The sequence below is a fragment of the Triturus cristatus genome, chromosome 11 (assembly GCF_964204655.1).
Source record: "Triturus cristatus chromosome 11, aTriCri1.1, whole genome shotgun sequence".
In the NCBI taxonomy this organism is placed as follows: domain Eukaryota; kingdom Metazoa; phylum Chordata; class Amphibia; order Caudata; family Salamandridae; genus Triturus; species Triturus cristatus.
The window spans coordinates 63692853-63705091 of NC_140594.1; the positions used below are offsets into that span (position 1 = coordinate 63692853).

General features: G+C 47.8%; 1 protein-coding gene across 6 annotated transcripts in view; it reads left to right on the forward strand.

Annotated features, from left to right (window-relative positions):
- CHFR (checkpoint with forkhead and ring finger domains) overlaps positions 1 to 12239 on the forward strand; it is a 347673-nt gene that overhangs the window by 142588 nt on the left and 192846 nt on the right. For 4 of the 6 annotated variants that reach the window (XR_014970933.1, XR_014970934.1, XM_085636275.1 and 1 more), the window contains exon 4: positions 6960 to 7069. The exons of the other annotated variants lie outside the window; for them this stretch is intronic. Coding sequence is in view for 2 of the 4 variants with exons in the window: in XM_085636275.1 (XP_085492401.1) it covers positions 6960 to 7069 (110 nt within the window). In the remaining 2 variants the exon portion in view is untranslated. The remainder of the gene's footprint in view (positions 1 to 6959; positions 7070 to 12239) is intronic. 6 annotated transcript variants of the gene reach the window in all.

Genomic DNA, 12239 nt, shown 5'->3' on the forward strand with positions numbered 1-12239 from the left:
TTCACTTTACCACCCTAGGAAGCGACCCTTGCCCAAGGGGTCGCTTCCTACATAACGAAATAGACATCCCTGGTGTCTAGTGGGCTTTTCTGCCCCCCCTAGGGGCAGAAACGGGCAGAAAGAAGACCGATCTGCCCCCAGGGGGGGCAGAAAAGTCTTCAAATTATTGGGCCCCCCAAGGAAGCGACCCTTGCCTAAGGGGTCGCTTCCTACATAGCATAAACGACATCCCTGGTGTCTAGTGGGCTTTTCTGCCCCCCCTGGGGGCAGAAACGCGCAGAAAGCGGACCGATCTGCCCCCAGGGGGGGCAGAAAAGACTTCCAAAAATTTTGCCCCCAAGGAAGCGACCCTTGCCTAAGGGGTCGCTTCCTACATAGTAAAAACGACATCCCTGGTGTCTAGTGGGCTTTTCTGCCCCCCCTGGGGGCAGAAACGCGCAGAAAGCGGGCCGATCTGCCCCCAGGGGGGGCAGAAAAGACTTCGCCAAATTTTCATCCCCAAGGAAGCGACCCTTGCCTAAGGGGTCGCTTCCCAAATTCGAAATACTAAATCCCTGGTGTCTAGTGGGGCATCCCTACTCCACGATCGCGACGCTGTGCGCGATCGTGGAGCAGGAATGCCCTGTATTGAGACATCGGGGGAGAGGAAATACTCTTTCCTCTCCCCCGATGCCTCAATACTACAGATTTCACCGCCGCGGCCCCCACCGGACGACAAACACCTACCTCTGCTCCCCTTGGACGCGCTGGAAGAAATGGATTCCAGCGCGTCCAACGCTTCCTGATGACGCCGGCGCGCGCTGTGCGCGCTGACGTCATCAGAAAGCGTGGGGGGGCTCGGGGGGGGTCGGGGGTGGCAGCGGAAGCTCTTCCGCTGCCACCCCCGTAAAGGGGGGCAAGATCGAGGCACAAGGGGGGGAGCGCCAGCGCTTCCCCCGGGGGCTGTCCTCATGACGGAACGGTTCCGTCATGAGCACAGCCCAACCGATGCTCATGACGGAACCGTTCCGTCATGAGCATCGAAGGGGTTAAATGTTTTAAAAACAAAAACATAAACAAAAATAATGTCATGAGCAATGCCAATAGCTCTAACTTTACCAATGCTGAGACCATTGCATTGTAAATGCTTGTCTATGTATTTCAGAGCACTGCCAAAGGCCATTTTGGTAAACAAAGTCCTTCTCCTATCTGTATGTAAATTGGATTTGAGTGCCCTTAAAAATAAACCTATAAAGGTTGCAGGACAAGGGGCAGCAGGACGAAAATGCAGCTTTGTTCTTAGCTGAAACGCGACAGACGCAAATAATAATTAAACCGACCTTTTGGTTTAATTTTTCAAATTTTATTTGCCAAACGCTCCTTTCATGAAAAGCAAGGGCAGCTATAAAATATTTTAAGGAAACTTCAGGCAATTAAATTACGAGATTTAAAAGACGAGTCAATAGACAAATGTGAAAATTTACACCAAACCAAACAAAAGACATGCACAAAACTTCTCATTTCATGGCGAGCTGTGCTGGCAAGAGTTTTTGCTGGAACAAATTTAGGTGGAGAATCATTTTTTTGGGAAATATATTAACTGTTTTAAGCAATTGAAAATCGTATTACTGCTCTAGCATCCGGGTCATTTTTACATTGGGACATCAATTCACCTAAACTTTTGAGAGCAGGGACTAAACATTTGCGCATCATATTTGACACAGCTATCTATATTTTGTATTTTTGCAAGGGGGTGGTGAGACTGGACGTACACTAATAAAGAGAAGAGCACTAGTCCACGGACACCATCATATAAACTGTACACGTGTATCAACTGATAGGCAAGTATGGATGAAATTAACTCCCTCTTCTGCCACTGTGCCCCCCCGCTTTCACCGCCGTGCCTCCTTCTGCTGCGGGACCCCCTCTTTCTCTGCTTTGCCTCCCTCTTCTGCTGCTGTGCCACCCTCTTCTGCCGCTGTGCCACCCCCTTCTACCGCTGTGCCACCCTCTTCTACCGCTGTGCCACCCTCTTCTGCCTCTGTGCCTCCCTCTTGCACCACTGTTCCTCCCTCTTGCACCACTGTGCCTCTCTTGCACCACTGTGCCTCTCTTGCATCACTATGCCTCACTCTTGCATCGCTGTGCCACCCTCTTCTGCCACTGTGCCTCCCTTTTGTGCTGCCGTGCCTATCTTCTACCGCTGTGTCTCTCTCTCCGGCCGCTGTGCATCTATCTGCTGCCGCTGTGCCTCTCTCTTCTGCCGCTGTGCCTTTCTCTTCTGCCGCTGTGCCTTTCTCTTCTGCCGCTGTGCCTCCCGCTTCTGCCGCTGTGCCTCCCGCTTCTGCCGCTGTGCCTCCCTCTTTTGCCGCTGTGCCTCCCTCTTTTGCCGCTGTGCCTCCCTCTTTTGCCGCTGTGCCTCCCTCTTTTGCCGCTGTGCCTCCCTCTTTTGCCGCTGTGCCTCCCTCTTTTGCCGCTGTGCCTCCCTCTTTTGCCGCTGTGCCTCCCTCTTTTGCCGCTGTGCCTCCCTCTTTTGCCGCTGTGCCTCCCTCTTTTGCCGCTGTGCCTCCCTCTTTTGCCGCTGTGCCTCCCTCTTTTGCCGCTGTGCCTCCCTCTTTTGCCGCTGTGCCTCCCTCTTTTGCCGCTGTGCCTTCCTCTTTTGCTGCTGTGCCTTCCTCTTTTGCCGCTGTGCCTTCCTCTTTTGCCGCTGTGCCTCCCTCTTCTGCCGCTGTGCCTCCCTCTTGCGCAACTGTGTCTCCTTCTTGCACCACCATTGATTACAAACCCCACAGCTGTTGGTGCCTGTGTGAAGGGGAACGGGGACGGAGTGCCTGCACTTCTATATTTCCAGTTTAAGGACTGGGAACAAAAATAGGTTTCGTCTTCAGAATGAAATTGCTTTTATTATGTTATGTTACTGGTCCTTTTGTGTTTTTTTTTAGCTCTGTGCAGCATGGCTCTGAACTGTCTGCAATGTGTTTTGCAGCACTACTCTGTGCTGCCTGTACTGAGGGTTGCTGCATAGTTCTGGTATATACACACCAAGTAAGTGAGGCTTAGTGTGCAAGGGTTTTGGTAGTGCAGTTATATTCGTTTTATGTGTGTGTGTGTTCTTCAATACTTGCTCTTTTTCATAGGTCATATTTCGTGTTGGTTTAAAGTGGTTGCTTCTATGGTGTGCTGCTTTTGACAAGTTGGCGTTCATTATTCACACAGTTCCACCCCACGCAATTCAACTCCACACATTTCCAATCCACACCACATAATGTAACACCAAACCACATAATTCAATTCAACAACACAATTACACAACACACCACATACATTAAATACACTGCAGTATTCCACATCATGCCCCAAAATTCAACAGCACATCACATAATTAAACTCCACTGCATACCACTCCATAACGCAAAATACTATTCCACATAATTACAGTCCATAGCACACAGTCCCACTCCATGTAATTCCAATACACCAAATACCACATAGTTACTAGCCACATAATGCAACTGCATACCATACCACATAATTTTACTACCTAATTCCACACCACACAAGTCCACAACTAACAATTTCAATCCAGCCCACATAATTCTACTAAACACCACACACATACCCTCCATAATGCAAAGGTGAAACACATTGTCATTTACAAGGTCAATAGCTCTAACTCAATCAAATGTGAGACCTATTGCATTTTCAATGCTTGTTGAGATTGGCTTGGGAGAGTACTTTGACAATCCGATGAGTATCCTCACAAACGCCAAGGCTATCATAAAAGAGGCGCATTATTTTTGGGCAACAGCACGCCACACGCAATCCGAGGCGACAGGTCTCATTTGTTCGTTCACGGCCAAACAGCATTTTATTTAACTTTCACTATTAATCTACAGACACAATTATTTTTAACCAGACTTCGTCTAGGCACTTTGCACTTTCTAGTGGCATTCCCAAGACAATGTGGGTGTGCCGACAAACGTACTTCTTGTCCTTGTGACAATATGGCAATCGAGAGCACGTTGCACTTTATCCTATTTTGCTCGCTTTACAAGGAACCAAGGGGAAAACGTTTGGCACCACTTTTAAGGGATATCCGTCCTTGTACATATGTTGATGGGTTCCAATGTTTGCAATCATTGGCTACTTCTGCCATTAATAGAATTTGAGACCGCAATACTAAAGTTGCAATGGCCTTTAGAAAGCTTTATAAATTATAGCAAAAAATAGGAAGGATTTTTTTTTTACCGTGTAATCTTAATTATTATGAAATTTTATGGTTGATGATGTTTTCATTTATGTGATTTTATTAATAAGGATATGTAAATTTTAACTTGCAATGTCTGTTTGTCAAACGTTTGTGGTCTTGCACCGAATAAAGTTATTTTGACTTGACTTGACTTGATTAGCAGTGTCTGTATGACTGAGTGTGTGGGAGGCTCAATGTGCACTATGGACCATTGGGCGTGGAGACTGTACCACATCTAGAGAAAATACAGGGATTGACCCCAAAGGAGGGCACAGTCATCGATTAGGTGGTCAATGGTGAGGAGTTGGCCATATAGGAATAATAGGTCACCCACAGTGGTAAGAGAGCAATCATGTCAGGGTGTAAGGTTTCTGGATGAGTGAGACTGGGAGGGGTCGTTGAGACCCTGCAGGGGAAAGGCTTACAGGACCACTTGGCGAGTAAGTCCTAGCTCCTGCCAAATTCATTTGTGTGCGATGGTAGTTGCCGGCGAAGGTGTGCCGCCTAGGGTAGCGGGAACCCCTGGAGGTCTGTGGGAGTGAGGGTGCCTGTATCTGCTCGCTTTTCAGCCAGGCTGCACTGCACCAGCCCAATTGAAGTTGAGCTGCCAGAAAGTAAGCCTCGAACGAGGGTGCGCCTAGTCCTCCCTGCTCTACGGGGACTTGTAGTTCTTGTAGGGCTATGCAATAGTGTTTGTTGTCCAAGATAGGCTCTCTGAGCAGAGCATCCAGATTGTGATAAAGTAGGCGGGGAGCAGGATCATTTTGGAAATGGCTATTTTGCCCGTTGGGGCTAGTAGGAGCGTTTTCCAGAACTAGACCTGAGATTTTAGGGCTGTGAATATCCTCTGGAGGTTGTCCTTTTAAGAGGTCTACAGAGAAATGGTATAATCTCATCCTCTGGTATTGAACAATGTCACACTTCCACTCCAGTTGCCGTCCACCCAGTTGGACCTCGATAGGGGGCAAAGAACCCCCAAAGGAGGACGTGCAAGATTTCACCCAGTTGACCCGCAATCCAGTTATGTGTGCAAATGAGTGTAGTGTGATGTAGATGAGGGTAGGGTCCGTACGGACGTCTCTAATGTAAATGAGTGGGTTGTCCGCGTAGAGGGAGACCGTGTGGGATGTGCCATCCAGAAGGATCCCAATGCCCCCCCCCCCTCCTTCTACTGAAGCCGGGCGGCTAGAGGCTCCGTTACGAGCGCGAACAGCAGGGGTAAAGCCCTCTCTGGTGCCCCTCTCCACTGTGAACAGCAGGGAGATCAACTGGCCCAGTCGGACTCTGGATTCGGGGGTCTTGTACAGCAGTCACGCATATGCCCAGAGGCGCTCGCCTACCCCCAGGGTATCCAAGAGGCAAAGGCAGTCCCGTTCTAGGGTGTCAAATGCCTTTTCTAAATCGAGAATAAGGCTATGCCATGTAGGGGGCCCTGATCCATCAGGTGAAAGAGACGGCGTATATTTTGGGAGGAGCTCCACCAAGGGACAAAGCCATTTTTATCAGGGTGGACTAGGTCCGGCAGTATCTGGGCATATCGTTCAGCTAGTAGTTTTCCCAGGATTTTGTAATCCATACCCAGTATAGCGATGAGGTAATAGAACGCTAGGAGGGTCCGATCCCGATCTGGCTTAAGGAGCGATGTCAGGACTGTTTCACATAGGGAGGGGAGTAGAACCCTGGCATGCAGGGCCTCCTCTTCCAGGTAAGGGGCACGGAGGTAACTAACGGTGCTGTTATACTCAATTGGGAGACCATCTAAGCGGGGTTTTATTCACTGGCCAGGGTACAAATGGCTTGCTTGATCTCTTGGGTGGTTAAAAGTTTGTCTAGCTTCTTTCTACTGAATGGTGTGATCCTTGGAAGGGGCACTCTGAGACGAATGAGCTGATCTCTGTCACTGGAGGGCACAGAGTTGCGGCATAGAGCGAGAAATGACAAGTAAAGAAGACTTCTAGGATAGCCTGTGGGGTGTGAAGTGTGATGACTCTGTTGGGTGAGGTAATCTCAAAGGTGGACCCGGAACTTGAGTCCTGGCTTGCAAGTCAAGCCAGGAGTCTGCCCAACTTGTCACTTTCTCGATGTTTTTTGGATTTGCATGCTCTAAAATTGAAGCAGCGCATCTGGTTCAGGACTGCAGCATATTTGCATTAGGCATCTGCAAGTGCTATTTTTTTGGAGTCGTCCAGGACTGCCTCCTTGTCAAGGTCGGAGATCAGACGTTCAGCCTTGGTTATCTTCCGATCAGATATCTCTTGCATACAATCTCTATCTGAGTGACTCGATGTACATTTCTGGTCTCACAAAAACTTGCGGCACTCAGGGATGGGCATTAGGTGGCAGCCACAAAGGTTCGTTTATGCTTCATGAGAAAAGAGCTATCTGCACTCGGCAGCATAAAAGGATGGCCATGGTTGGAGCCTGGGTCCCGTCATTTGGTTGGGGATTGTGGTGAGTTGGATGACCTGGTGGTTTTAGAGTGAGGGTCCACAAGTGGCGGGAAAGCAAGATCCTGACATTTAATGAAATATATTTACATTCAGAAGAGATGTCTTCAGAATTTGATTACTTAAATTTGTGAAGCATTTTTATCTAGCTGCATTCCTGCTGGTCCTTGAATGCAATCTGTAACTCTTTGTTGCTGTTGATAGGACACATTTGCCCAAGCAGACTTTTTCATGTCCGCTACTTGAGCAGATTCATCCGGTGACAATTGCTTTTCTGTCCACAGTACCAATGGAACGGTGATTAACAGGCTAAAGGTTGTGAAGAAGCAGAGGTACTCGCTGCAGAATGGGGATATCATCCACGTGGTGTACAGGAAGCACGAGCCAGAACATGGTAAGGCAGCTCTTCAGTATCTGCAAAGAGTCAAAATATGGTCAGCTTCAAGACCCACTAATTTCCTTTAACAGATCCTCACACATTCCTCTCTGTGTACTCCTGTATCCCCTAATTTAGTGTATGACCAATGACCCTGGTGCATAATCCCTCTGACGGAGCTGTGTGTTCCATACAGATGCTGATGAATAAAACGCTTTTCTTCTCCCAACCCAAGGGCCCTGGTGCATATACCTCCACCCCCTTTTCAGGCCTGGAGCATAACCCTCATAATGGGCCCTGACTCAAATTCCCCCCACCCCCAACAGTCACTGGTGCATAAAGTAGCCCTAGATAGGCTCTGATGCATAACCCCTTGATCGGCCATGGCACATAATCCCCAATTGGCCCGATCACATAGCTGTGAGACACTTCTGCATAGCTTCCTAACAGATCCTGGTGCACAGCGCCCAACAAGGCCTTCTACCAGGTCCATGAAGGAACCTGGCACATATCCCCTGACACAATGACTACATGTAGTTTGCCATGCACATACCCCCAAAGGACCATTGCAGATAGCACCCGAATGGCCTGTGTCTGTGCCAACCCCTCCGCCGTCATGTCTTGTACCTAGTGCCTAATGGGCCCTCACATGTAGCCGTCAGTGGATCCCACTTGTTGTCCCAAATGCATGCAGGCGGTGGCTTCATGGATGGTGGAAAACTATCTAAGACTCAATGGGGATAAGACTGAGATTTTAATTTTCGGGGACAAACCGGAGATTTGGTCTGAGGCCTGGTGGCCAGATATGCTTGGATCTTGCCCTCGCCCTGGCCTCAGTGCCAAAAATCTAGGCATCATAGAGGACACCTCCCTCTCTCTGGGCCCCCAAATAAATAGAACCGTTTCTACCTGCTTCGGGATGATAAGGACTCTCAAAAAGATCTTTCAATTCCTATCACTCTCCTCGCGGAAACAGGCATTGGTGGCCCTTGTGCTGTCTAGATTAGATTACTGCAATGCCCTTTATGTAGGGATAAATAAGGGGCTTCTACATCGACTTCAACTTGTGCAGAATGCCTCTGCCAGGCTGGTGATAGGCCTTCCTAAATTTTACTCTGTATTGGCTACCATCAGAAGCCTGCATTGGCTTCCACTGGGTCAGAGAATTGTGTTTAAAGCCTTGTGCCTGGTGCACAAGGCTTTTTAGAATATGGGGTCAGAAGGCATCTAAAAACTGTCTCGGAGATATATCTCCGGCAAGCAGCTGAGATCTGCCAGCAAGAATCTGGTGATAGTTCCCAGGTTCAGGAAATCCAGATGGGGGGGGGGCTATTTCGCTGGCTGCAGCCAACTTGTGGAATTCCCTCCCTACTTCAATTTCAGCTCTGGAAACTCCTTCCTCGTTCCGTAAGGCCTTGAAGACCTGGCTCTTCACCAGCTTGAATCTGTAAGCCCTTTTACCTATGGACATCTCTGATCTTGATCCATTTCCGCAGCGCCTTGATGCCCCTGGGCTAAGTTCGTGCTTTATAAATTTTATATTCATTCATTCATTCAACTGGCTCTTAGAGATAGTGCCTAATATTACCTCCACTGTCCTCCTCACCCCATAGACTTCTCTCTCTCCCCATTCCCCCAACATAGCCAACGTGTCACTCCAGACTCAGCAGAACCCACAAAGATCCTCTTAAACCCTTGAGTTTGTGCAGTTCCTGCTTAAAAGTAACATAAAAGTCTCTGCTCCTTAAATTATTTTTGTTTTGCTAAGAATGCCATAAACAGGAACAAGAGTAACAGCCCCCAGCACATTTTGGGTACTTCTTGTCCTATGTTTGATCAAACACATTCCCAGCACCCCGAATAGCTATATGAATTATTACAGCCCAGAATTGCTATTTGGCATACCTACTATTAGTGCTCAATACGCTCAAAACGTCCACTACAGAGATTGATGTCACTTTCCTTTTTCAAATGAAGCAGCTCTTCTTCCACTGAAATCTGCATGAACAGACTCGACTGTGATGTTCAATTGCAGTCCCAGACCAGTTCTGTGTTTAAATTCAAAATTTGTATTTTACTGGATGGCAGCCAAATATAAAGCCGAACCAATATTCTAAGTTTCTATTCCATTCTGAAGAAGGAAAATGGTGTACATTACTTTATCTCGTTTATTGGATTTTTCATTATCTCACCTCCCTGAGTCAATGCCTGCTTCAGCTTCTAATCTTTCCCACTTCTAATCTGCTACTCGCAGTTTACCTTTTGCTGCTCTTGGGACTTTTTATCTATGGTTGCTTGAATGCCAAGACTAATAGGGCTGTTATCTGATTTAAAGCTGTATTGCAGTTGGATATTTTAATGGAGTTTCCGTGACCCTTCTAGGACTGTTTTGATTTGTAGCTAGGGATCCTAGTAGGGCTGTTAAGCTTTTAGCTTGACTGTGGTATGATACAAGGACCCCTTTCATGCCTCCAGCACTGATGGCGTGGTGGTGGCAGTGTGCAGTGCCGAAGCACTTTTGACTCCTGCTATGCACGGTAAGGCATTCGCGAGCGTGGCAGTGCCTAATCTAAACACCTTCACTGCTGTCTCTTGGAGTACCGAAACACTGCTGTGAATAGTCACAATATGTTCGTGAGTAAGTCCTGCATGTTCGCTCTGCTTGGCATGCCAGTTTAGGGCCTCGCACTACTGTGGTAGTACTGTACGGTAGTTTTTTCCCTGTGTGCTTCTACCCGTTCCACGTTGCTCTCTTTATCCCGTGTGCTTCTGTTCTCACGTGCTCCACGTTGCTCTCTCTCGCCCTGCTTGTCCAGCCACCATCCGTGTTGCTTCTGACCCCATTCTGTGTAATCTTTCCTGCACCAGTACTCTCCATGTTGCTTCTGAGCCCTGCTTTCGTTATTTCCCTCCACCCGCCTTAAAAAACAAAAAAAAAAGCTTTGGCACTGATTTATTTTTCTTTATTTACCAGTACAACTTGGATCAGTTCATAATAAAAAAAAAAAATCACACGCACGCTGTAGGTGCGTTCATGTGTTACGCTTTTACCTACAAAATGACACCGCAGCTGCGACTGCATAATAGCATCTTTCATTTTTAATAGGGGGGTTCCTCTTTATCCATCGCCACTCCACCGCGCTCCATGTTGCTCCCCCACTCCCTCAGTGTTGTGCTTGCCCTTGTGTGCTTCACCTCTCACGCATTGCTTTTTTCTCTGTGTGCTTCTACCCGTTCCACGTTGCTATCTTTATCCCGTGTGCTTCTGTTCTCACGTGCTCCACGTTGCTCTTGCTCGCCCTACTAGTCCAGCCACCATCCGTGTTGCTTCTGACCCCATCCTCTGTAATCTTTCCCGCACCAGTACTCTCCGTGTTGCTTCTGAGCCCTGCTTTCGTTATTTCCCTCCACGCGCCTTAAAAAACAAAAAAAAAAGCTTTGGCACTGCTTTATTTTTCTTTATTTACCAATACAACTTGGATCAGTAAAAAAAAAAAAAAGAAAACTTCATACGCACGCCGTAGGTGCGTTCATGTGTTGTGCTTTTACCTACAAAATGACACAGCTGCTGCAACTGCATAATAGCATCTTTTTTTTTAAATGGGGGGTTCCTCTTTATCCATGCTGCACAACATCGCTAAACAAGCATTGGCATAGCCAATAGGTCTCGCATTAAGTGTTTAGTTATCCAGCACAATGTCCTTGGCGGAACAACATCAACTGTTGCATGGCTAAACACTTATAAGGTACAAGGTTTAGCCATGCAACAGCTGATGTTGTTGCACCAAGGATATTGTGCTGCAAAACTAAATACTTATAAGGTCCCAAAAGCGAGACCTAGTGGCTATGCCAATGCTTGTTTTCAACTTGGAATTCTAGTTTGAGGTAGGATCTCCAATTTGGGTATTCTGTCTCAGCTGACAATTAACGTATGCACAAAGGTCTCATCGCCTGAACGTTTTATATGTGTGGGGGTGGGTAGAGGCAAATGGGTGCTGCTGCTTCATCCTCGCTTCCTTGCGTCTGAGCCAAGCTACTTTTTGTACTTTCACACCCACCATTTCCTTTGAGAGTCATAATTAGGTCTTTCCTGGCGTTAGCAGCGCGCATGCGCTGCTCTCGCCATGCAAGGGCTTCTTGGAATCAATACGGAATCCGAAGCTTTCAGAGGCGGACTTACAGCCTCACCCTTCTTTTTAATTCGCTGGCGTCATCCTCCATACTAAACGCTGGCTCGGGTTTGGAAAGGAGGCTTCTTAGTCCATACTTGTTACCGCTCCGTCCACTTTTGTCCCCGCCTACCTGGACTGGATTGTGTACTCGCGGAGTTACACGCTCTCCTTTAATGGCTGGAAGCACTCTTTATTTGTCATTTTGAGCGCGGGCCGCCTGGGACATGCTGGTTTATTCATTTCGTGTGAGCGCGGGCCGCCTGGGATGCGCTTGTTATGAAAAAAGCATCATTGTCGGATGCATCTCGAATTGACCTCCATTCATTTTGTCTTTACTTAACGCAGGCTTGTTTTGTTTGTTGCAGTTTTATATAGTGCGAACTCGAAGGAATTTGTCCAGTCTCACAGGATGTTGAGCTTATGCCGAAGCTTGAACCTGGTTTCCTAGCTCTATAAAGTTGGCAGCTCTAGCCGTAAGGCAACATTCTCTTCTATTTAAATTGGGTCACGTAAATATAATCACTGGGGTTTGGGTCCCCGGCGAAAGACATTGCTCTGATGTCCCTCTCTCTACATTTGCGAAATCATATCAGTGGGCAAAAAGACGTGGGCAGCTCAGGGAGCCAGCAGCAGCCCATATTCGATGTTTGTCATTCTGGTGTCCCCCCTTGCCTGCAGGTAGGCTGCGGGCTGATACCAAGTCACGTCCGATGGTCTGCAGCTGGCGAAGGGGACTCGCAGTCTCAAACTTTTTGTGCATCTGGAGGCTGCACAGTCTGTTCGTTTATTGTTACAATTGGCCATTCCGACACAGGAGAGGGATCAACGCTTGACCCCAGGGAGGCAGACACATTGTTTTCTTCTATTTGTTTTTTTCTTCTCTTTGTGAGGGGCTGGTGAGAAACTGTGGTTCAACAAATGTACTGATGCATCTCCCCTGTTCTAACTGGTTTTAGGTTTAGTGCACCTCCACCTAACTTTTCATGAGGACCGGGGGTGTCTATGGGAATGCAAAG